The following is a 22,797-nucleotide window of genomic DNA, read 5'->3' on the forward strand; positions in this document are numbered from 1 at the left end:
TATTACCTATGCACTCTGATGCCCCGTCCGGTCTTGTGACGTCTATTGTTCCGCGCGGGAGTCTGTTCTATGCAGTGATGTCCAGCGATCTATAACTTCGCGCTTCTCTTCTTCTGTTGCTTGCCAGCAGTCCTCGAGGCCTTGTCGGAATCTGATTAATAGGATTTCGGCTTTGAGCTCGGTTAGTCGGTGTTTGGAGAACTCTTTTTCAATGCCTTTGAGTGTGTAGCCCGCCAGGCCGAACGATCCTGTAACGTGAATTAGCATTGTTGTATCGCTGATCTGATATTATATCCGATGGAAATCGACTCACCTCCCCCGATTCCTCCAAGTAATCCGTAGGTACCCCTGAGGAAGCCCTTGCCAAGACCCTTCACGCCCTCCTTTTTCGCACCTTGGTACGGCTTCAGGACAACACCAGTGAAAGCTTCGTAGTAACCGAGCACGAACTCCTTGCCAGCCACCTTAAAGCCACTCTTAAATCCTCGTATCTCGTCCCGCCGCCGCATGTCGTCGTCACCACATATGTATGATGGGAAATTGCGAAACCCATTTGCGATATTATAGAAGGTCGCCACGGGTGCTTTCAATCCAGCATGTCCAAGTTCCACGGCATATCGTTTAGATGCGCGGGCGATGTGTAGAGCGCGGCTTTGCTCGCTTCTCTCGCGAGTCACCCATCTCCTCTCATTCTCGAATTTTTGAATCTGCTCACGGAAGGTCGCTCTGCCAGGAATTTCGTTAGAAGATTTCACAGGCTTCTGCGCCATTTTTCGAGCAAGCTTTTCGAGCTGTCTTACGGAAAATCCTCCATCAGGCAAGGTGGCTGTTAGATCTGCGGGAGGGCATGGATCTAGAGATACGTTACGTCCAAGATGTGAATGTGAATTTGCCTTTAGTAAGATAATAGAAGACCTCCGTCGCGTGGTATTCGGGTCTGACTTCAAAGTCTTCACATAGTGAGATGTTGCTAACCCGATATCTGTGAAGAAGCCGCTACATGCGGCGATAAGGCCTATGAGGACACTTTCCGCGCCTTCGTCGACGTACCAGGGCTTGTGGCGAAGTAGCTCGAGTGTACCAGGCTTGATGAACCCTTTGTTAACCAGGAAATATGCGGCGAAACTGCTTAAATGTGCGTCGGTTTTTTTGTGCCGCCATATTGCAAGTCGATGGGGACAAATATCACATTTCAGGCCTTCGGAATCCAGTCTCTCTTGAATGTCCCTAGCGGTGCCACCAGCTCCGTCTTCTTCGCCAATTGATGCCGCTACTTCTTTCGCAGCAGCCTGTACTTCAGGTCGTAATGCAAAAGTGATGCTCTCCGCCAGAGTTTCCGCCGTGATTTTCTTGTAGGGGATAGGGACTGGGCCCGCGCCGGCACGGGCAATCATCTGACCCCAGAAAGGCTGATCTCCGAAGAAAGGGATGACGACGGTCGGACAACCTGCGGCAAGTCCAGCAGCCGTCGTACCCGCTCCGCCATGGTGCACAACACATGATACGCGTTCGAAAAGCCAATCGTGGGGGCAATCTCCGATGAGGTAGACATGATCCGGTACTTCTCCTGAGCCAATGCCTCCCCAACCTTTAGACACAATTCCACGCATGTTAGCCAACTTTAATGCTTTGAATATAAGGTCTGTTAAAGCTTGAGGATCATCCACGACGATAGATCCAAACCCGATGTATACAGGAGGGCGGTCACTATTTTTAAGAAATTCAACTAGGTCAGAGGGTGGGGTATATGAGGCAGCTTGGTGTAGGAAGGAAAAGCCAGTAATGCGAATATGGGAACCCCAATCATTCGGTTTGGGTATTAATGATTCGGACCAGAGGTAAGTAAAGGGTACGCGAAGTCTTGATAATAAGTGGTGGCCCCATAATGGACTAATGGGATCCAATTTCAAGGTGCGTGTTCGGAATTTATTGATAACGTCGCCTAGACTATAAAGTGAGTTAGCAAGATAGGTACTCATGTAGGTGAAGAGACGTGAGGATAACGAACCCTTGCCAAGTTAAAAGCTCCATCATCATAAATGACAAGTAGTTGGCCATACCAATCTCAGCTTGGCCATATTGCATAGCTGCGAGCGGATGATGAAACGTGTGCGTCGGTGACCACGGCATCGTGAATACCATGTGAAAAGGAATGCCCAACTTTTCGGCGCAATGGATATGTGCCATCGATGGGGGGTTGGCGATGATTACGTCCGCAATAAATAGATCGCTTGCCGATTCTACGTCGGAAGCCGTGACCTTATCACCCATCCCATCGCCCGCCTCGATACAACTACGCCAAGCACCATGCATAATCTGACCCATCTCTTTCCTCCTTTTCGAAATATCGCCCGCCTTAAAACTTTCCCGACTCGGTAGCAGGCCTGGATTCTTCACCATATAAGCCATTAGTGCTTCGGGATCGCCCCCAATACTGAAGAACTCCAACCCCTTGCTTTCTATAAAAGCTTTGAACACAGGATGTGTGCATATTCGAACCCTATGCCCGAATGGAGGCTTGCTTAATATCTGAGCGATCGGAATGAATGGTTGGACATCTCCTCTGGAACCGACGATGTGAATGGCGATATTCAGCCGGGGCCCATAGCTGCCGGCGGGTTTCTCATTGAATGATGCAGACGTAGCGCTCTCCTTACGGGGAGTATAAGTCTTCCTTGAGCAGTCGGAATTATCATGTAGTCCTTTAAACCACGCGGCCAGCTCTCCAGGGCTTCGGTGGAACTGTACCGTCGTCCGCCCATCGTTGGTAACTTGGGTTGAGGTTCGGGTAAGTCCATGGCCAACGGTAAGATGACCCGGAGAGTCGGATTTGAGCTTGAACGGCATGACGACGTCCTTTTCCAATGCGCTCAGCTGCGCGATAGAATAAAAGGAATTAGGAGTCCTCTAATAATACAAAAATGTGATTCACACATTGGATGTTCATATAAAGACCATCATACAGTTCCTCGGTAACCATATAACCATGTAATTCATGTTTGCTTGAAAATTAGTGTATGATTTTACGATTTTGAGCGAAGAATGGGAATGGTGCTGCAATGTTCGCGAAGAATACGCGCTTTCCGATGCGTGCCGTGCCAAGCTTATGTACGACTCAAGTAAGTTCAGATATTTAGATAAATATGACGTTTATCAAGTAGAAAATTGCATGGGTAATGCCGATAATCTTTGTGGGTATCTTCATATTAGTTCCGAGGTCTATGTTCAGCTAAATGCCTCTAGCTGAGTTTAAGAAAATTAAATTCACGTCTCGTACACCTCGGATAATTCGTATTGGCTACTGATCCTACCTAGGTGCCTAGGCATCTTGAGGATGGAATCGCTTCCTTCAATAGTTCATGGCAACGTGGGTCCTACCACATGAAGAATTTCGGTTTTCGGAGGGTCATCAAGTCGGTGTCCGTAGATTTGATCGCGGCACCATCGCACATATTACGGCCGATTCTTCTAGGTAACTACTAGCGTGGAGCAAACAAATGAAAGTGGGATACCGAGTCACTCGCTCTTCTCGTTCATCTTCTCGTTCATAAAAGTCGCACAATATCTATCCGACCCGTGCATAACGACGGAGGGTCGATATTCTCGGAGCGATGACAGAGAAAGAAGGACGGACTAAAAAGATTCAACTCTGTTCGATGTTGTTTAGCGTTTGCGCTTCATCTAGTTCGATCTATATTCAGAAAGGCGTATGAATATCCCGGTCTTCTGGGTTAGACCATGCGCTGATCAGGCTCTAATTGAACCCAGGACCTTTACACAACTTATCATAGGGATACGCGTATATGCACTTAACATTGGAGCAAACTTCCTAATCTCAAAATTTACCCTCACAGATATGCGAGGCAATATAGAAATATCGACGTTGAGTTACATTACTTCTTGGTAATCTGGCCATTTTACTGCCAAACCGCTGACAAGTCGATTATCGAAACCCCCGCCAGCCATGGCTGAGCCATCAAACGGCAAAGGCCTAGTAGGCCGGGTACGGGGAGCCTCTATCTCCCTTATAAATACCAATCCGCAGTTGGGCATGTGGCAGGCGGCCGGCACGGTAATCGCACAAGCGCCTAACCTCACCGAATTGCGTCTGCCGGAAGAGGCTGGAGGAATCGATTTCAATTCGCAAGGACACTCAGCTATCACGGCAGTCAGAGAACCGGATGGTGAATTAGTCCCAGTCCGCACAGCGACGAGATTGAGTCCTCAGGCGACAGCGGAATTGGGTCCTGTACCGGAAGTTGGAGAGCCGGGTGCGCCACGTCCAAAACGACGGCAGACTTTACTCGAGAAAGTCAGCGATGAACCGAAAAAGCCTTGGGGCCCGACAATCGTCAATGGCCTAAAGGCGTTCTGGAAATTCTTTTGCACGCCTGCGGGTTTCTGCATAATCATTTATTTTCTTAATATAGTAGTAAGTATCTGCGTATATCTAAAATCGTGGCTATAATATGTACTAACTAAGGTATAGGCATGGGGAGTACGTTCTGGACAATACCTTTGATTCTAATTCAATCTCAAATAACCTCCCTTTCTAATGCCCGATTCTTCTAGGCTATGCTTTTCTTTCTGCTCTTAAAGGCGGCACCAGCTATGAATTACCCAACAGCCGATGACGACAATTTGCCGAGGAAGAAATGGCTTGAAATCGACAGCCAAATCCTTAATGCCCTGTTTTGCGTTACTGGGTTCGGGCTAGCACCGTGGCGCTTCCGAGACCTGTACTTTTTTATCCGTGCATCGTGCTGCCACGATAAAGTAGCGATGGGAAAACTATCTGTTCAAAATAAGGGGTGGTTTCGCCCTCCTCTCTGGGCCCGCGAAGACGAGGACTGTCCGACAGAGGCGGTGCAGGAAGATGGCCGCCGAAGTATCGGGTCGATGGAGAAGCAAGCGACTACGTTCACCGGCAACTTAGCGCCTCCTACCGCGCTTTGGAAGTTAGCATTCACTATAATTATGATGGTCTTCAATACTTTATTCCAAGTAGCGTTGTCATATTTCATGTGGGCATATAACCGACTTGACCGCCCGGTACGTTAAATTCACTATCCCCCCGCTACAGTCCCTTGTAAGACATAGCTAATCCGCGCTTCTAGACCTGGGCCACAGGGACTTTTATAGGGCTGGGCTGTGGCGTCTCAGCGCTAGCAGGCGGTATGTCTTGGTGGGAGGGACGAAAGGTAAAGAAGACCGAAGGACCAGAGCTCAAGATAATCGATCAAGTATGATTCACGAAAGGGAAGATACGCATAATAAGTAATAATGAAAATTCGAATCTACTCCTCGAGCTCCTTGTTTCCAGTTCGGGGTTGTTAATGAGTCATTATGTAAATGACGGTATTTTCAGGTAGTTTCAGAGACCAACCTGGTAGGCGATCGTTCTAAACCCCTTTTATGAACACCGCTGCAATCTGACTCTTCAACATTTTATGCGCAAATAAAGTGCGAAATAAAAGACACTAATTTCATACCAGAGCTTGATACTATTATGACCACTTTCGAAGATGAGAAGCAAAGTTTGACGGTGGAATGTGGAAACAGGGCGGAGCTGGATCTCTCTCAGCCCTACAAACCGGCTCATGGAACCCCCATTTTTATTTCCAGCCCTACCATGACCAGTACGATCTGTTACACAAGAAATGTTGGCTAGCACATACAACGGTTTGCGGACTTCGGGAAGTAGTACATCACGCTCCTGAAGAAGCACAATAGAGACTGGGACTGTGAGTTATTCGCGCTATTCGCAACTAAAGGTATGTCGTATGCGGCTCAGCCAATTCTACTTGGTATCAACTTTCCCAAACCATATTCTTCTTCATGTATTAGATCTAACATCATTTTTAGGTCCGCGATACTGTACCTAGGTATTGTACAATAGCGCTAACACGCCTAACAAAACGCCACATGCGCCTAGCTGAGGTGTCGCACGCTGGTCTACAGGGCAGCTATAACGGGGTATCCCTACCATTGAGCCCAATCTTACACTGACATGCTACTGCGCCATCATATCATCATAAATGCATCCTTACAGAGATCTTGGGTCAACATATCAGGCTTTTTTAGGGGATAGTGTCTAATCAAGCATCATAAATACCAAGTCTAACATTTAAATAATATCTATTGCCTGTTGAAGATTAACTTCGTACGGCCCCGTATTAAGGTGTAACATAAAGCAGGAAAATAAGTCAACTGTCAACATAACATCTCCACGAGCAATAAGTCTTATGGCTTTTCCTCTTCCGCACGATAGGTAACTAAAATCGTGGCTGTTATTACTCAAATAAGCATGTCTTCAACTTCCAATGTTCCCAACGAGGCCGATATTACAACACTGGTAATAAGCTTTCTTGTTATCGTGCTCGCTACCATCGTTGCAGCGCTACGGTTCTACGTCCGGATTTTCACGAAAGCCGGAATAGGGGCCGATGATTGGATGATTGCAGGTGCCATTATATCGACAATTGTCACTGCGGCGCTCCTCATCTGGGGTACGGGATCTCTATATTCCCATTCACGCAAATCTACTAAATTCATTAATCTTTATAGCTAATGTTATCGATCCGGGAGCCTCCAACACCACCGACCCGGATTATGAGTATACCGAGAACGATGTAATCTCCGCCAAGATAACTTTTACCATCCTGGTTCTCTATTACGCCCTCACTGGCGCCACCAAGTTAGGCATTCTATTGATGTACTTCCGCATTTTCTCCGTGTACACACGGGTTCGGTACCAGATATATGGCCTGGAATTCCTAGTCGTTGGGTGGTGGCTTGCATGCACCATTGCCTTACTGGCAGGCTGTACCCTCTTCACGGCAAGATGGGGAAAGGGCGCCGTAGACCCAAACCGATGTTTCAATCTCAATGTCTTCTGGGCTGCTTCTGGAGCGTGCGAGGTATTTATAGATATCCTAATCCTCAATATACCCATGATAATGGTAGCGAGGATGAATTTGCCTCTCAAGCAGAAGCTTTTGGTTACGGGGATATTTCTCTTGGGTGGATTGTACATGCCCCCCTCCAGGCAACTTCGGATATTCATTAGGTACTAATCACATATTTAGATCTATCGCGACCGGGTTAGTGAAAGTCGTTCTTGGGTACTCCCCAGGTACCCGAGAGATTGATTACACGACCAAGGTGTGGAGCGCAGTGCATAGCGGTACAGCCATCGTTTGCGCCAACTTACCACTTCTCAGACCCCTATATAATAAATTCGGGGAACATCTATCTCAGTGGCGATATAAGCACAGCCGTACTTCATATGATAGTTGCAATCCATATGATATGGAAAATATCAGAGAGCCCTCAAGCGGCACCAGCACAGAAAACCTGCAGTATCCGAGCCCTTTAGCTTGGAGCAAGGAGAGAACGTGGTCAGAGTCTACCAGATACGAAAGCGTATAAGAAAGGTACAGCGGTAATCGAAAGTATCATATTCTTTCCAACATGTACATATAAAACATCAAATCTTACAATCAACACAACCGCACCTACTCCACCTCATTACTATCATCATCCTCCTCCCTCAACTTCCGAAACCACATATCGCCATTATTCCCATCAGACGTCTTATACAAGAACCGCAGCGTCGTCCCCTCATCATAAAGCACATAATTCTTCACCAACCTCTTCCCCACCCAAGCCGGCAACCACGCCACCCAAGTCGGTCCATGCGTGACCTGTCCGACCTCCTTATCCTCCGTCGTCTCGCTGACGTGCCAGGGCCCCGCATACGCCATCGTGTGTTTGCCGATGAGCGCCCATTCCGCGTCCGGGCCGGGGAGGGCCGGGGTGTCGATGTTCAGATCTGGCGGGCGGTCTTCGGCCCGTGAGGACATGAAGGTTGCGGACATCCAGGTCGGTTGGTAGGTTATCATCCCGACGGGGGATTTACCTAGCGAGGCGTCTTCGGAGTGTGCGATTGTGCCGTTGTCGTAGTATCTTGGCATTTCGGGTGTCGTGTAAGCTAGGAACTGGGATACGGGGAATGTTCGAGGGGTAGCTTACGTTGTTACGTTTAGGTAGATCCAAGAGCCTGTGAGGGCCTTTATCACGTCTTTTGGTTTTGCTAGGGGGCGCATTGTTGCTATCCGAGGTGGTGTACGTCGATTCGTATCCCTCAGTCCCTATTTTATTGAGTGTCAAAGTAAATATCGTAGATGTCGGTATAAACTACCAGCCACAATCGCCGTTCAACGTAGTTCTATAGATAAGTACCTATTAGGTTATCTACACTTCTCACCTGTCGTCTTTTTATATGCTGAAAACCGGATAAATGAGTTTTGATCCGTCACAGGTGCCAAGAGGTAGCCGTTAGTAGGCACCGAGCAGTGAACTCGGTGGTGAGCTGGAAAGTATACTTTTAATAGTATCAATGGTATGATATAACCAAGAAATGAAGTTAGCTGGTTGTATTTTGATCCAGACGACATGCTTCCACGTTACTCAGAAGGCCCAGAACCCCGAATCGAACGATATTTGCCAAATTGTGCTAGTGAGAATCAGACATCAGCCTCATATCAATGAACGCTGATCTCCAATATCTAACATTCCTTCAATCCCTTGGGGAATCGGCAACGTTTATGTTCCTTAGAGTATTGGCCAAATTCGGGGAAATGCTACCTACATAGTACCTATTGAGGTAGGTATCTTCGCCAGCAAATATGCAGTATCGCGTACAAGCAAGCGCCTCAATCTCGAGCTAATTTAAGAAGATCAATCAGATATTTACTTTCTTATATCCATTAGGTCATAAGAAACTTACTTTGCTGGCTTCTATGATCGCAAATTGTAAACCTCCCATATATCTCCTCAATAATAACCACCTGAAAAGCCCCTTTTCATCTGGTGGGTACCTGATTATTAAGCAAAGTTTGCAACGTAAGATGCGTTGTTGATTTGAATAAGAGCTTCTCTTTATCAACCTGCACCATAATAGAAAGAAGTAGGACCATCACATTCAGTTAAGAAAGAATTTGGCAAATCATGGCCTTGATTGATTGGTGTCAAACGAATGTACTGGGCTTCAACGTAATGAGACCCTTCAACTAGTCGAGTAAAAGAATTATGTCGAAACAAAATATCCAAACCCCGTGCTCATCCACGCCATCATCTCTAATCAATCTCCCTCGCAATTCCGCCTGCTAGCTACCCTCGAATTTCAAGAACGCAGCCGATAAAGTCGTATGAATAAGAAATGAGTGCATCCAAAAGTCGAAGCCGAATAGGATTTTAAATGTCCTCCCCAACACGGGGTCCGCTCCCACCGACCCAACCCTCGCGCTCATAATATCGGAAGACAAGTTCGTAGTCATCGAAATCGTGCACAATACGATCGATGCGCCGATATCCTGGGATTTTTTCAACGCGCTTGTTACGGCCGACTCCGGTTGAAACCAGCTCCTCATCATACATTCGGACGGCCTTAGCCTCGAAAAGCGTAACGCTGAATCGACCGGGTTTGAAGATCCGAACCACGTGCTCAATGATATCTGAAGTTTCACGTCCGTTCTGGCCACCGGGCACATTAGTCTCGAAGGAGGCGAACGAACAGATAGGCTCGGGTGTCACGTGCACGGTGAAATAATGGGTCGATTTAGCATCCTCATCATGTCCATGCTTCTGGGGAGCCGGAATGATGCCATTGGCGGAGAAACCACATGGGGTAAACAGGTACGCATCGATACGAGCATCCGGGTATTTCGAGGTAGGATAAACGTCTGAAAGGCCGCACGCCTCCGAAACCACGGTCCCCAGCGCGTGACCTTCGGTAGTCAGACATTCAGGGTCCACTTGTTCAGAGAGTGGAGTGTGAGGATCATGCAGGTCAGAATCGCTTCCATTGCTAAACACGTCGAACGTGTCGTCGTAAAGACTCTCGATCGTGCTTGTAGTCTTGATCGTGGCAGTACTAGCAGACAAGTCCCCAAGACAGTCCACAGTAAACTGTCGCGCTTCCTGAGCTTGTTCAGAGAGCCTGGTGCTCGCGACCGCACTCGCTTGCTCCAGGTAGAATTTCTTCGCATTCTCAGGGTCAAGGTCCGTCATCAATATTTCCAGGGTTTCATCGTTACATTCTGATCCGCCACCGAAGATGGAAGATCTGCCAGTAGGAATCTTGAACGTACTCAGAGGATTCGCAGACAGCTTCTCAGCCTCTGGCGTACGAGGTGGCGTCAAGGTCGTCTCCGGCGAGGTGATATATAGATACCAATGATCACCGTTCATTTTCCCGACCATATAGGCGCTTCCTCCTTCAAACATGTCGTCGAGATATCTGACTTCCTGCTTCCAGCTGCGATGAGGGCCTTGCTGCTTATGCGGGAAGAGGAAGTTCTTTCGAGAATAGAACACTCGATAAGGTGTCGCCGCTGCGTGGATGTCATCCAGGGATTTGGCATTATGGAAAGGAAATCCAGCGTGCTCGGCGGCGATTCGGAGGAGCCTATGGAGGCCAAGAAGTAGTGTCGTGGTTCCGCAGGTCTTAAGGATAAGTTTGTGAGGAAACACAAACATACTAGACTCGGAGAGCAGATAGGCATCCATATGCTCCGCTTCGAGAACCGAGAGGATCTTGCAGTTGACCATATCAAGCATCCCGACCCAGGTGTCATTGGAGACCGACTTCAAACCATCTTGCTTGACGCCAGGTGGAAGGGCATTCGGGTTGGGAGCGAACCAAACCTCGAGTAATTTCTCCGGGCCTATACAAAATGAGAATTAGCAAATGCCTTTTATCATGATGTTTCATGTTGGTCATACCTTCAAAGGCGCTGGAAGAATCTAGATCCGCAGCAACATTATGATTGATAGTCAAATGGGGCGTACCCTCAGATGGCGAAAATGTATAGTTGGTAGGAATCTCGAAGTTGACCATCTCCGTATAGGGTTCTAGGAGGCGAACAGCCAATTTAAAATATACCTAGGAAATAGCTTGTCGTTTTGATATCAAGATGTTTGCTGCAGATGAGCACTGTAGCTACTGCGGAGCACTGACTGCCGCCCAAACGAACCTTGCGGCGTTCGCTTGAGAGAGTAGGCCCACAGGCTGGTGGGAAATATTAAATGCTGGCGGAGCCAGCTACAATGGCAAGTGTTATTAACGTCTCACGAAGGGGACGTTAGGGAGGTCGGCCTCGAAGGGGGAGGAAGAAGTCCTTTGACCAAGGAATTGTGACGCCTTGTGGAGGGCCTCGTTCTGGCAGAAACCGATACCTATGGGGGAGTATCGGACCTAGCAGACGAGGGTATCTGCGAATATAGTGGGGAGATGAAAAAAAGTAAGGGAAATTGTAATTCTTGGTCGAATGCCTTCGAAGTAGGTGTTATCTGGGCCTGTTTTAAATAATTAGCAAAATGCCATTTTAATCGTCTATTCATGATCAATTCTCGGTGAATCATACTTTGCGGGTTTGGAGAGGAAGCGAAGCAAGTCTGCTGGGCTCATGGAAAACCAGGCCAGTTATCAAAAGTGTTGTGTTCTCTGCTACAGCTGTGACTGGACGCTGTGCAGTATTACGTTACAAATATCTCAACTATTTCGATTGTCTTTTGGCATTGACAGTTATCGCCAAGTCCTGCAATGGAATACTTCGAGGTGATCGTGTCGTGTGTCGTGTGACGCGGCAGGTGAACCGAATTTGGAGTGTAAAGGGTAAAGTTTTTTTGAAGATGGCGTTGGTAGTGTTGGCAGTGTTGGTGGATTTGGTAGAGGGGAAAAAGACGAAAACAAAATTGAAAGTTGACTACCTCAAATGATTTTCTATTTTAGTGTTCTTCTTGCAATCGGATAAAGTTAATTGCAAAAGTATAAATCTTAACAATTGAAGTTGTACATATATCGGTAAAACAAGACAAAGTTGTGAGATAACAGGCACTGTTAACAACCTTGGAAGTTATTTAGTCATCTCCAAGATCGACTCTTCGTACTGGTATCGAGATTTAAGAGGCGAAGAAACTTTTAGTGTGAAAATCCAATCACAATCTTTCGGTGAGAGAATTTTGAATGTACCTGGACATGTATTTCTATACTAAACGGTACCTACCTGAACCTGCTAGGCTGCTTTTAAGTCTAAAGAGTTTTAACTTTAACAAGCCAAAAAAGCAGTTGTGGCATGAGGTACCCAGTAGTAGGGCAGGTACCTGATTTTGTTAAGATTGGGTAGGTGTGAGGTCACTGCCCTGCCCAAAGTGGGGAATGCTTGGTTGGTGAATGCACTTTCATGCACTTTCTGCGCATGTGCTTTTCCAACTTTTCCAATTTTTGGGGGCCGTGCATTTGTGCTACACATTCGTACCACAATAATACCACAATAAATCGGCGGGTGCATCTCAGCGCCCATCAATCACGATAAAAAATTTTAAAAAAGCTATCGGGTTTTCAACATATCGATGCCGGCTTACTTTATCTCGTGCCTGACACTGCGAATGTAGCATTGGTTTCTGTTACCCTCCTTGTGACAATTAAGTCATCAATTTCCAGAATCACATTTTTTTAACAAGCCGTATCTACCAAAGTGTCAATTGCGACACGGCGTAAATGGCTCTTCAAGAGAATAGTCCAGGTCAATGAATCGGTTGCATTGGTTACATTGGTTACATTGCGATTTGCTGTTTTAAGAACAAAAAGAAAGTTTCCATAGCCATGGGATTTCGACAATGAGGTAGTGGTAATGGGGAAATTTTTATCTACCCAATAAGTAGCCCTATCAATGCAACATTGGTGAATTGGGTGAATGTTACGCCCCTGACCAATCCGTGGAATATGAATTATCATAGGTCCGCACTTAAGTCTCCAACGTCGCAGAAACTTGCTTCTCCTCTAGAAGGAAGTAGATAATCGATAGGCACCAAGATTGGTCTTTGGTATAGTAGCAGCGACACTTATTCGACCATTCAAGAGGTCTTGGGATGCAACATGTGTGCGCATTGGATCTTAATATAACCCCCCTGCCGTCACACCGCATGCAAGATTCTAGACAATAGAAACTTAGGCTGATAACAGTACATCCGACATCATCCGATAGCTGTGATGATATCTTGCGTGATCTTTCTGAAGATAGGCTCAAGGGAACAGTCTAGATATTTGCTTGCAAGCAGGCTGGCCTCTTTCACTTCTTCGGTCGACGTGTCTGTGTGGTGAATTTGGCGAATCTCAGAGAAGTCCTTTCCGTTGATAATTGTTCCTTTCGGGTATCGAGGTCGTCGCCCAGTCTCAACTAACATCACAAATTGAGGGTCTATAGGAACCCCTCCTAAAAAGCGGACATGGAAATCTTCCGCCATCACTTGGCCTCCTCCCTTGCCGAATATGTTAGTGCATTCGGCGCAATTCGGACAAACAAATCCAACCATGTTCTCAACGACACCGACGACCGATATGCCCGTCTTCACGCAAAAATTTAATTCTTTTCTGACATCAGCTGTGGCGACCGCTTGAGGTGTTGTCACTACTACCGCTCCGGAAACTTGTCCAGGAAGTGCGTCTTTCAGAAGCGTCTCTGCGAGTGATATATGCTCGTCAGATGTCCCAGGGGGGGTATCAATGAGTAAGAAGTCCATCTCTCCCCACAATACATCCGAGAGAAACTGCCGCACCATTGCGGTCTTCTTGGGGCCGCGCCATACGACCGCATCGCCTCTCCCACGCAATAAGAAGCCAAGGCTCATGCATTTCAGCTCGCCTATTCCGGCCTCCGGGTTGGCAGGATGCACAGTTACGGGAAGCCAACCTCCCGGCGCTTGGGTAACTTTTGCATCTTCAATGTTGAACATGCGCGGCATTGAAGGTCCAGTAAGGTCGACATCGAGTACTCCAACAGAATAGCCGCTGAGCGACAGTGATAAAGCGAGCTGTGTAGTGACAGACGATTTCCCCACGCCACCTTTTCCCGAGAGGACCTAGTATTATATGTATTAGTAATGAAAATATAACATTGTATTCGTCTTTTTTCATGGATAAGGATGATTAACTTACAAGAAGAATATGCTTAATTTTCGAGAGAGACATTGTCAGAATCAGAGACGAATATACCTGAATTAGACGAAAAAAGCTAGGCCCAAAATAGGACAAAAATAGTTATCGTCAAGAAATATAACGATTCAAGGTGGGTGGAAGAGCTTCATGCTTCACATTCCAGTTCTTCGTGACTTGAAGCATTTGGATGTAGAAGATGGAAGAATCGGCCTTTACCGGCGTCGCATTTATCAGCAGGTAAACCACCGCAGGTACCCGGAAGAGATTGCCCCGCCATGAGCCCCACCAAAGACCAAAAGGGAATGACGAAATTCTCGATTCTGCAAGTGGGTCATCGTATAGATCAATGTCCAGTGTCCAACGTGGAATCTAGCCACACAAGCCACAGAGTGGCAAAATATACTAATTTAAGCTTAAGGAAATGTGGCTTTCCCCATGACCATTTCCGTGGTTCCCGGGCCAAGAGATTGATTGATCCTCGTCATGCAAAAGCTCCATACTTGAACCCCCTGAATCGTCTTCACGTATGAACGATTGTCAATTGACAGGGTTCCAGTCCTCGCGCTCGAGCAAGTGCAACACGATATTCTTGGCAGTTCATCTGGGAAACAACTTTTTGCAGGATCTTGTCAACGACATGTCTTACATTATAATTCGCGACATTCCCACCTCATCGTTATAGCTGCATGCAAAGCGTTCCATTCCATTTCTAGTATTCATTTGGGAAACATGAACATCGCCTCGAGCGATCATGGACGATCCTTGGGGCTCGCCTTGGGCATCTTCAGATACCACGTCCAAACTTCAGCCTCCCACTCCGATACCGTCACCGCCGAAGGATCTACTTAGCCCTCCACCGAGAGCTTTCATCGGTAGCACGTCAAACCTCCAAATTCAATCACCATGGGCGAATGACGATGGGTTTAGAGATTGGACTGGTGCCGAACAAGCGGATATCACAGCGAACGCGCTAGATTGGGGAGTATGGGCAGAGCCGCCCTCACGGATTTCTCAGCCTAGTCCAAGGCCTGGATCGATAAACAGGAGTTCAATTGCATTGCCGAGCAGTGCTGCGACATCACCCGGATTGAGACCACTTCCGCGATCTCGAGGTTCTTCCGTCTTCCGACATCACTCCCCCGATCCGTGGGCGACCGAATTTTCATTACAAGATAGGAAACCCGATTCCCCGATTGTCAACTTGGATGCGCTAGGGATAGCTGCTCTAGATGACCGCGCCGAAATACTTGAGACGCCTGCGCCGTCAGCACAAAGGAAGGATGTTGTGGAAGCTCTTGAGGCGAGCGTAGAGGATACCCAATCAAGGAAAGAAGGCACCAAACCATTAGATGATGAATTACAGTCACGTGAACCATCATCGTTACGATCGAGCCCTCGAGAATCCCGCGATGTAGATGCCGATTCGGTCCCTAAAGTAGACATACATGATAACCCGTCTAGGCCGTCGTCAGTCCTCTCACTGGGTAGTTCTAATGAAGTCGAACGTCAGGACTCACCCATCACATCAATCGACGAAGATCCCAAGTCGCGCTTGCAGGCTACGTCTCGGAAAGCTTCTGGCAAAGTTCAGGAGTTGGTCGGATTGTATGATCACTTGGCAAAGGCTGTCACGGAGGAGCCGTCTCCCCCGAGACTTGACGCCCCAAGCAGAGGAAGTCGAGAGAGATCGCTAAGCCAGGCTCGAAGCATTGGAGCCGAAGATGATACAGATTTCGGCGACTTTGAAGATGTTAAGAGTGAGTATAGCAAACCAGCATCCGTTATAAATACTTCAACTCCCTCTAAAAGATCGCCAACACCCAAAGCTCCTGTCGACGACACGATCAACCAAAATCAAGCGAATGAGTCCCCTGGGCGCGAAAACGCGTCGCTTAAGGAGGCTTCAGCCTCTATCCAGAAAATTATTGAGAAATTTGGCCCTGTGCGATTTGACGTCGATTTTCAATTAATTGACAAAATTTTCCCTGATCTTCCTGGGGATACGGATGAGAAAACAAGCGAAACCATCGAAATTCCGGAACGAATCATTCAAGATAGTTTCACGGCAATATCAGAACGCAAAACGTGGTATCGAATCTCCCGTTATGGGTCGATGCTTAAGCATGATTCGGGCGATGAAGATAATTATCATAGGGTGCAGTGGTCAAAATCTCATATACACAGCGATACTATAAAGATCGTCAGAAGGTGGATGGAGGAAGATTCAATCGCTGGCCGAACAACAGTAGGAGTTGGGCAACGGACAAGTGTTTTCAATTGGGACTCTTCTGCGGCAGCTCCTGTCGATTTGGGCAAGGTCTTTGCTCGAAAAACTTCCGTCGCCCATTCACGGAACAGTTCCATGACGCCTCAAATCCAAAGCCCGTCACAATCCGTGCATTCTATAGGGTCCAGTTTTGATGCGAGAAAATCGATAAAGAGTCCAATCCTACCCCCTTCCGGAGCACCTATCCAAAAGGCGATCGCCAACCCTAACTTCCGTTGGAGCTCGGAAAGCATCAGGTCAGCCCCGATTACGCTTCCTAGCAGAGATGAAAAGATTGAACATACAGCACCGAAAACTCAAACGGTACCTGCTGCTATCAAAATCGAATCTAGAACGAGCACAACGAATCAAACACCTATACAGGCAACCCAAACTGAAGTCATTTTGGATGACGAAGACGATGACTGGGGAGAAATGGTGTCGTCTCCCCAAGTGGATGTTCATCCCGGCCCTAGTCTCACAAAGCCACTAAACAATGCTAATGGCAGTACCTCAACAATACCAACTGTCCTTGCGAACGACATATCCAAGGTGGATCCAAAAAACATAGCAGTTGCACAAAGCAACAATACGGCACCTAAGTTATCAGTTTCGATACCACAGAGTAGTCAGGCGCCTCAGAAAGTGCCTCAACAAACGGGCTCTTCGAGTGCTGCCCCAAGGGTAGATCCATGGCCTCTAGCAGATTTCTCTATTTTCGAGAGTCTATCTGCCGGGACGCCAAAGTCTCTAAGACAAGACCCCTGGCCCCTTGCCGATTTTTCTATGTTCGAATCACCAACATCGGGGTCGGTGTCAAATTGGATGAGCTCGCTGAAATCCAAATCAAAGCCCATCACGAAGCCCCGCGAGAGTCAAAGTATTCGGGCAAGCATGGACCAAGTTATAGAAACTCAGACCCCATTAAAGGCTGTGCTTGGTCCGATTCAGAGTTCAAATTCGGAACGAGGACAAGACGATATTGTCAGGAGTATTATACAAAACCTCCCAGACTTGTCGTACATGTTGCATTAAGTCACTTCTGCATGGATTGGTTATATTTGCTATATCGAGTTGATAATATTTATGGTTGATGAAATAAGATGCGATGGCTTTTTTTGGATTTGTAAGAGCCTTGTAGTTGGAGTAAACAAAAGGGTGGTCACGTTTCTTGGGTAGCAAGCATTATTACAGGCGTGTTCCGGGCTTGGAGTTAGGGTGATCCCCGCCTCTGTATATCATCATATGAGTTTTAGCGAGTTGCAGCAGTTGAACGATAACGAAAACGATCTGGCGAAATATCGCCATTCTTCCTTCTACAGAATTACGAGTTTTCGGGACTTTTACCATAACCACAAACGTTACGAGGTTCGCGAATTTGTGCAAATTAAGACGCCGTCTTGACGAGAAACCTGCATTCCAGTGGTTCGAGCCAATACTACGTGGACTCGAGACTAGAAGTGTTGCATAAGCCACCTTCGGTTGAGGCTTAATGCAACTGTTTTACATGTTTAGGCGCCCCTCGTTGTTTTACAGCGTCGTTAGCGCTTTGGTTTAGTGGTGAGGTTTCCAAGGTTAGCGGTAATAGCCACCTCCTGGAATGTGCCAGCCTCCCCCACTGCTACTTCTAAGCTCCCACGAACCGCGATCATCTTGACGTGCATAAAACACTTCCCCTACTCGACCTAATCCGTATTTCCAAACATCCCATGGACGTTTGATGGAAAATACCGATGGAAAGGTACGTGTGGGTACCTACCATTTTAGGTAACTCCAATGCCAAATATGTGTAAGTGATTTTCCGTTTCGCAAAGCTCTCCCAAAATGGACGAGGTCGACTTCATTCTCTTCAACATAGCTTCGTCATTACCTTAACCAGAGCTGGACTTCATTCCACGACATGGCCTGGGTAAGCCTTTTGCTGTCGCGACCAGCCTCGTTGATTGCATTCAAATGAATATATCACGATGAGTTTCGTTTATATTTCTATTATCTTTGTTGTTTCTTAAAATTGCTGGCAACTCTTCTCTCGCTTAGTATGTCATGACTTAATGTGAACGAATTTAATATCTTCGCCATTCGTTTATTCCGACGCTTCCTTGAAAACAGCTGGCCGGTCCTGCTGACGATACCCCCATGGCGCGTAAGGACGTGGATGAAGAAAAGGTTTGGACGGTCGATGAGACTCACGCGCAACTACTTTACCATTCGCTTGAGCAGTACAACACAGAACAAAAACGGAGCAGGCGACCTTCGATACTTCTCGCTTCACTCATATTCCTCTTCATCTCATCCGTAGCAGGAATATGTCTTGCAGTTGTCTTACTACTACAACCGGCTGAGGTTCAATCAGCATGTATCGCCCGGGACCTCGTATTATTCGCAGCCAGCATAGGGTTGGTGTACGTGTGTATTCATGTGCGAGGGGCGAGGAAGGATTATAGGAGGCGAGGAAACTTGCCACCACAGCTCTACGGCGATTATCTTCATGCCAGTGCACTTCTTACCGCGAGATTCGGTATTGCCGTATGGGTCGCCGCTCTAGTTGCGACAGCCGTCATGATCGCTAAAGCAGCTCCTTCAAATGGACTCGCGAAAATGGCGCCGTATCTAGACCTGGTGATCTGCATCGGAGCGCTGTAAGAACGCCACCTACTTTTTATGAATGAATTGTAACTAATTTCATATAGACCTTCATTCGTGGCTATATCCGCAACAATCGAGAGCCAACCTACCCCTTTCGCAACGACGGGGATCTCTAGCAAGTCATTCTTAGGCTACCAAGATAGCGAAGTAACCGATGAGCTATCTGCAGACCTCAGCGTTTCCCGCAGAGCCTCACTACAACGGCAAGAGAGCACTAGCGCATCTATAATGACAGTACCAACAGCCGAGATCTTCAAGATGGGAAATTCCAAACCGCCCAAAACCCCAGACCATCTAACGATACGAACGAAAGAAGTACCGTACGACAGGACGGAATTAATGGCAAATTCCCCCATCGGCGCAACCTACGACATATCCACCGCCTCCCTCGGAACCATGCCAACATACGGAGTCCCACCACTCCCAAAACTAGCCTCCTCACTCTCCAAGTCGCCGCCCCAACCCGTATATAACCCCGGCGGCTGGCGAAGCGAATGGAACAACATCGCGGACCAAGTCGGCGTCCAACAAATCCCCACCTCAACCCCCCTCGAGAGCACGCACACAGAGCGCTCCGCGTCCATCTCCTCCCCACCCTCCTCCTCCTCCCACCCATCCCGCACATCCACCACATCAACAAAAACACACCGCGCAACCCCAAGCACCAGCATCGCCAGCAGCGCGCAGCGCTCGCGTCTCTCAACCGTGCGCTACGCCGCAGAGCCCGAGATCGCGGTCCGCCAGCACATCCGCGTCATCCGGAACCCGAATTACGCGCCCCCGTCTGTCGCGGATGCGGATGATGATGAGGGGGAAGAGGCGAGGTTGGTTACGGTTAGACCGCCGGACCCGGTGGCTGTGCCGAGGGGCGCGGTTAAGGTTTACGATGTCGCGCCGACGCTCAGGCGTAAGCCGTCGAATTTCTCCCGCCCGTTGCGGGCGGGGGAGAGGGGTGAGGAGACGGATTCGGCGGTTGAGATGGGGGATTTGGGGCGACGGGAGGGCTGTTAATGCGAGTTCACGATAATATGATCTTGATTCTCGATCTAATGTTATATAGGAGTATCATTGCAAGGCGTAATTTGAAAGCGAGACGATTGATTTCTAGAGCGATTAGGGTATATTTCCTGGTTTGGCTCATGGATGGATCGCGAGATGTAGTTCGTGCTGTTGGCCTATGTCTTAAACCAGGCGCGGATAGCATTTCCTTCATGGGTTCAATGTCAACGCCGCTCCGCTCTGCTGAGTCAAACTTCTCGAGTACTGTCTTCCGTCGTTTATCTTCCATCTTGACCTCATTGGGGTCGTAACCGCACTCGATAAGAGCCGCCTCCCACAGATATCCGACACCCAATTCGTATGCTAGCTCTGCGGTCGAATGGAGGCAGCCGCCTACTTCCCTGGCAAAGAAAATGTCGGCTCCGGCTTTCATGAGTATGACTAGGAGGCGCGGTGATACCGCGTGTATCAGACGAGAATACAATTTCGAACTCCAATAATATATTTCCTTGCTTAGAAGGAAGACTGCAACCTCTAGAGGGCGGTATCCATCCCATAACTGCATGGGCGCATTAGGGTCTTCGCCGGATTTGAAGCAAAGTTCCAGGCAAAATTCATTGAAGCCGAAGGCATTATTATCTCCACTTTCGGAGAATGATAGCCACGAGAATGGTTGGATATTAAATCCTGCTGTTCGCAATGCTTGGTTCAACATAATTTTGTGTTCATAAGTTATTGAAGTCGGTTGGCCGGGATGCTTCTCCCTATCTAACCAAAACAAACTCCAAACGTCACCTAAAGTTTGGATGCCGTCCCCATCCAACAATCCAGAATTCAGACACAACATTAAAAATTCATAAAGCGCGGGTATCGGAACATGTACCCCATCGAGATTCGTAGCTTTGCTCTGGGGTCCGTGCAAAATCACACGGAGAGATATATCGCTCGAAAAGGGGACTCGAGTTTCATACCTTAGCAGATATCGAATACACCTGGTAGAGCACATGAGCATTGCATGCTACCCAGATGATGTTAGTATGATTTATAGTTGTTAGGAGGTCATACTAACATCGAGGATTGAAAGCCCATCTGTGTCACAGTCCCTTAGACCTATTTCGCGGTTCATCATCGAACGTTGTAGCATATCCACATCGTCATTCCGGAAAATTTCCTTCATCAGTGTTGTATCATGGATCACGTTGAATATCAAGATGGATGGGCAGATGCTATAATATTTTGCCCAATTCGGGGCATCTGTATACGATAAAGATATTCCGAAAGAGACAATATGTCGTGGAATGAAATCAATTTCGACGGAAAAGTATGAGTCGGATCTTTGGATATCTGTTTGACGATGCCTCAACCCGGTGACGCGCAATTTGATTATCGCCCATCGTAGCCATATGGTCTCATGTTTTTGGAAAAGCTGCACTAGATTAGATCTCTGGGCTTTGCCCCCGGGCCAGATCGATTGCTCTGATGTTGGTACTTTTGATTCCTCGGCGTCTTTCGCGTCGAAGAATCCCTCACGATGAGCCTGCGAGGCAATATTGGTGCACATGTCATCAACCTTGCTTGTTTCATCTCTATCCGTCTTGGAAGTGGTTGTCTGCATCACGCAGACCCGTACGAGCTTTGCCAGGGTGTCTTCATCTACGGCTGCAAATGCCGTAGTAGACTTTTGTCGTCGAGAGCGAGCGCCTTGGGCTGCTATCGTTCTATTTATAGATTCAAGCTTGGCCACAATATTCGAAGTTCGTTTGTCGACTTGCTCAAAAGATGGAAGTGCTTGGGGCTGCTGTTGGGATATACCTCGAATCTCGGTTAATAGTTGGGATACCTGCTGCGAACAGTTCTGTGCAATTATCTTTCGCTCGGTAGCCGCCGTCTCGTTATCGATTCTAAGGCTGCTCAAGCCATCACGTAACTTGATGCTATTTCGGCTTCATATTCTCATGTCAGCAACCACTAGCTAGTTCATATCATTGAGGTTTCAGTGAACTGGAATCCATACTTGCAGATTATGTTCAAGGCAAGGGAAGTACTGGCCTGGCACCTCACTAGCTGCGATGTCACTATCTGAATCTTCTTCTTACCAAGTACGAAACGAAATTTCTGCGGGAGACTGGGCGATAGATCGGTGGGAAGACACTCGCGAAGTGACTTGAGACTGTCATAAAAGTGCTGGACGGCGGCCACGACTGCGTCTGGTAGGACCTCGTACTCCTTTTTCGCTGAAGAAGAATCTTGGAACTCGTGAATGTAGGCGATTAAGTTCCTCAATATGGAATCGGTATCATCGAGTGCTAGTAAATAGTATATTCGTTAGTTAGGACCTTATCGTGAGAATAAATGATATTCCCTTACTACTCCGAAGGTGTCGCATATCGTCTTTTGCATCCTTCAATTCGCCAATGAAGCTAGAAATGCTTCGACATAACCGCAAGGCTACGTCGCCAAGCTGCACGACGCTCGCCGCAGCCCCTATCGTACCCAGAGCTACTTCGGCCATGTTGTTGCATCTGAAGGAATCTTGACTGAGTATACGATCAGAATTAGAAATTGGACAGACAAAGATTGCGGGACTTAGATTCTTTAACGATGCATTCATGAGACTCACGAACCCAGCCCTGTTTTCCCAACTGGGGCGGGGTATGGATGATATATTTTGGTTGCATACTACAGCCACAATTCCGAATCTGTGATTGGATGCCTTCATGACACTGCCATCTTACCGACCGAAATACTGAAGGGAGGTACGCAAGGCATTCTTGTCTAGAGTCAACACCACCCACTCTTAGACATCTCTCTCTATTACCAAGGCCTTTATATTGTTTATGTCCTTTCAAACCTAGCGAGGAGATCTCGCTGGAATGATGAATGA

General features: G+C 47.5%; 9 protein-coding genes across 9 annotated transcripts; 4 read left to right on the forward strand and 5 right to left on the reverse strand.

Moving 5' to 3' along the window:
- Nucleotides 1-42: 42 nt before the first annotated feature.
- On the reverse strand, nucleotides 43-2,847 carry GGS22DRAFT_180281 (uncharacterized protein; the record flags this gene model as incomplete). Its single annotated transcript, XM_047963751.1, has 3 exons — nucleotides 43-248; nucleotides 314-1,947; nucleotides 2,009-2,847. The coding sequence occupies 3 exons, from the start codon at nucleotides 2,845-2,847 to the stop codon at nucleotides 43-45; spliced, it is 2,679 nt and encodes an 892-aa protein (XP_047818129.1).
- Nucleotides 2,848-3,964: 1,117 nt separating this feature from the next.
- GGS22DRAFT_189423 (uncharacterized protein) lies at nucleotides 3,965-5,249 on the forward strand (the record flags this gene model as incomplete). The annotated part of the gene is made up of 4 exons (XM_047964849.1): nucleotides 3,965-4,432; nucleotides 4,490-4,498; nucleotides 4,573-5,052; nucleotides 5,118-5,249. 4 exons carry the CDS (start codon nucleotides 3,965-3,967, stop codon nucleotides 5,247-5,249), a joined length of 1,089 nt encoding a protein of 362 aa, XP_047818130.1.
- Nucleotides 5,250-6,307: 1,058 nt separating this feature from the next.
- Nucleotides 6,308-7,485, forward strand: GGS22DRAFT_194838 (uncharacterized protein; the record flags this gene model as incomplete). The annotated part of the gene is made up of 3 exons (XM_047965567.1): nucleotides 6,308-6,509; nucleotides 6,568-7,030; nucleotides 7,089-7,485. The coding sequence occupies 3 exons, from the start codon at nucleotides 6,308-6,310 to the stop codon at nucleotides 7,429-7,431; spliced, it is 1,008 nt and encodes a 335-aa protein (XP_047818131.1). The 3' UTR covers nucleotides 7,432-7,485.
- A 2-nt stretch (nucleotides 7,486-7,487) lies between these two features.
- On the reverse strand, nucleotides 7,488-8,108 carry GGS22DRAFT_194840 (uncharacterized protein; the record flags this gene model as incomplete). Its single annotated transcript, XM_047965568.1, has 2 exons — nucleotides 7,488-7,968; nucleotides 8,035-8,108. The coding sequence occupies 2 exons, from the start codon at nucleotides 8,106-8,108 to the stop codon at nucleotides 7,518-7,520; spliced, it is 525 nt and encodes a 174-aa protein (XP_047818132.1). The 3' UTR covers nucleotides 7,488-7,517.
- A 755-nt stretch (nucleotides 8,109-8,863) lies between these two features.
- Nucleotides 8,864-11,205, reverse strand: GGS22DRAFT_21673 (S-adenosylmethionine decarboxylase). The gene is made up of 2 exons (XM_047966499.1): nucleotides 10,789-11,205; nucleotides 8,864-10,730 (listed from the first exon to the last, which is right to left on the reverse strand). Exons 1-2 carry the CDS (start codon nucleotides 10,901-10,903, stop codon nucleotides 9,259-9,261), a joined length of 1,587 nt encoding a protein of 528 aa, XP_047818133.1. The 5' UTR covers nucleotides 10,904-11,205; the 3' UTR covers nucleotides 8,864-9,258.
- Nucleotides 11,206-12,362: 1,157 nt separating this feature from the next.
- On the reverse strand, nucleotides 12,363-14,183 carry GGS22DRAFT_165313 (P-loop containing nucleoside triphosphate hydrolase protein). Its single transcript, XM_047961663.1, has 2 exons — nucleotides 14,003-14,183; nucleotides 12,363-13,926 (listed from the first exon to the last, which is right to left on the reverse strand). Exons 1-2 carry the CDS (start codon nucleotides 14,033-14,035, stop codon nucleotides 13,042-13,044), a joined length of 918 nt encoding a protein of 305 aa, XP_047818134.1. The 5' UTR covers nucleotides 14,036-14,183; the 3' UTR covers nucleotides 12,363-13,041.
- Nucleotides 14,184-14,491: 308 nt separating this feature from the next.
- Nucleotides 14,492-17,380, forward strand: GGS22DRAFT_21688 (uncharacterized protein). The gene has a single exon (XM_047966500.1). The coding sequence runs from the start codon at nucleotides 14,754-14,756 to the stop codon at nucleotides 17,301-17,303; it is 2,550 nt and encodes an 849-aa protein (XP_047818135.1). The 5' UTR covers nucleotides 14,492-14,753; the 3' UTR covers nucleotides 17,304-17,380.
- A 583-nt stretch (nucleotides 17,381-17,963) lies between these two features.
- GGS22DRAFT_21691 (uncharacterized protein) lies at nucleotides 17,964-20,067 on the forward strand. Its single transcript, XM_047966501.1, has 2 exons — nucleotides 17,964-18,907; nucleotides 18,959-20,067. The coding sequence occupies exons 1-2, from the start codon at nucleotides 18,405-18,407 to the stop codon at nucleotides 19,923-19,925; spliced, it is 1,470 nt and encodes a 489-aa protein (XP_047818136.1). The 5' UTR covers nucleotides 17,964-18,404; the 3' UTR covers nucleotides 19,926-20,067.
- Nucleotides 20,028-22,425, reverse strand: GGS22DRAFT_189430 (uncharacterized protein; the record flags this gene model as incomplete). Its single annotated transcript, XM_047964850.1, has 5 exons — nucleotides 20,028-20,041; nucleotides 20,103-20,931; nucleotides 20,983-21,856; nucleotides 21,928-22,219; nucleotides 22,281-22,425. 5 exons carry the CDS (start codon nucleotides 22,423-22,425, stop codon nucleotides 20,028-20,030), a joined length of 2,154 nt encoding a protein of 717 aa, XP_047818137.1.
- Between the last annotated feature and the right edge of the window lie 372 nt (nucleotides 22,426-22,797).

Source organism: Annulohypoxylon maeteangense, assembly GCF_022496945.1.
Source record: "Annulohypoxylon maeteangense strain CBS 123835 unplaced genomic scaffold GGS22scaffold_10, whole genome shotgun sequence".
In the NCBI taxonomy this organism is placed as follows: Eukaryota; Fungi; Ascomycota; class Sordariomycetes; order Xylariales; family Hypoxylaceae; genus Annulohypoxylon; species Annulohypoxylon maeteangense.

Coding starts and splice junctions, on each gene's coding strand:
- GGS22DRAFT_21673 (XM_047966499.1), bottom strand. CDS start 10,903: ATGGTCAACTTCGAGATTCCTACCAACTATACATTTTCGCCATCTGAG. Junction 10,731..10,788: donor TTCTTCCAGCGCCTTTGAAG/GTATGACCAACA, acceptor CATTTTGTATAG/GCCCGGAGAAATTACTCGAG.
- GGS22DRAFT_165313 (XM_047961663.1), bottom strand. CDS start 14,035: ATGTCTCTCTCGAAAATTAAGCATATTCTTCTT. Junction 13,927..14,002: donor AAATTAAGCATATTCTTCTT/GTAAGTTAATCA, acceptor ATATAATACTAG/GTCCTCTCGGGAAAAGGTGG.
- GGS22DRAFT_21691 (XM_047966501.1), top strand. CDS start 18,405: ATGGCGCGTAAGGACGTGGATGAAGAAAAGGTTTGGACGGTCGATGAG. Junction 18,908..18,958: donor GTGATCTGCATCGGAGCGCT/GTAAGAACGCCA, acceptor AATTTCATATAG/ACCTTCATTCGTGGCTATAT.
- GGS22DRAFT_21688 (XM_047966500.1), top strand. CDS start 14,754: ATGGACGATCCTTGGGGCTCGCCTTGGGCATCTTCAGATACCACGTCC.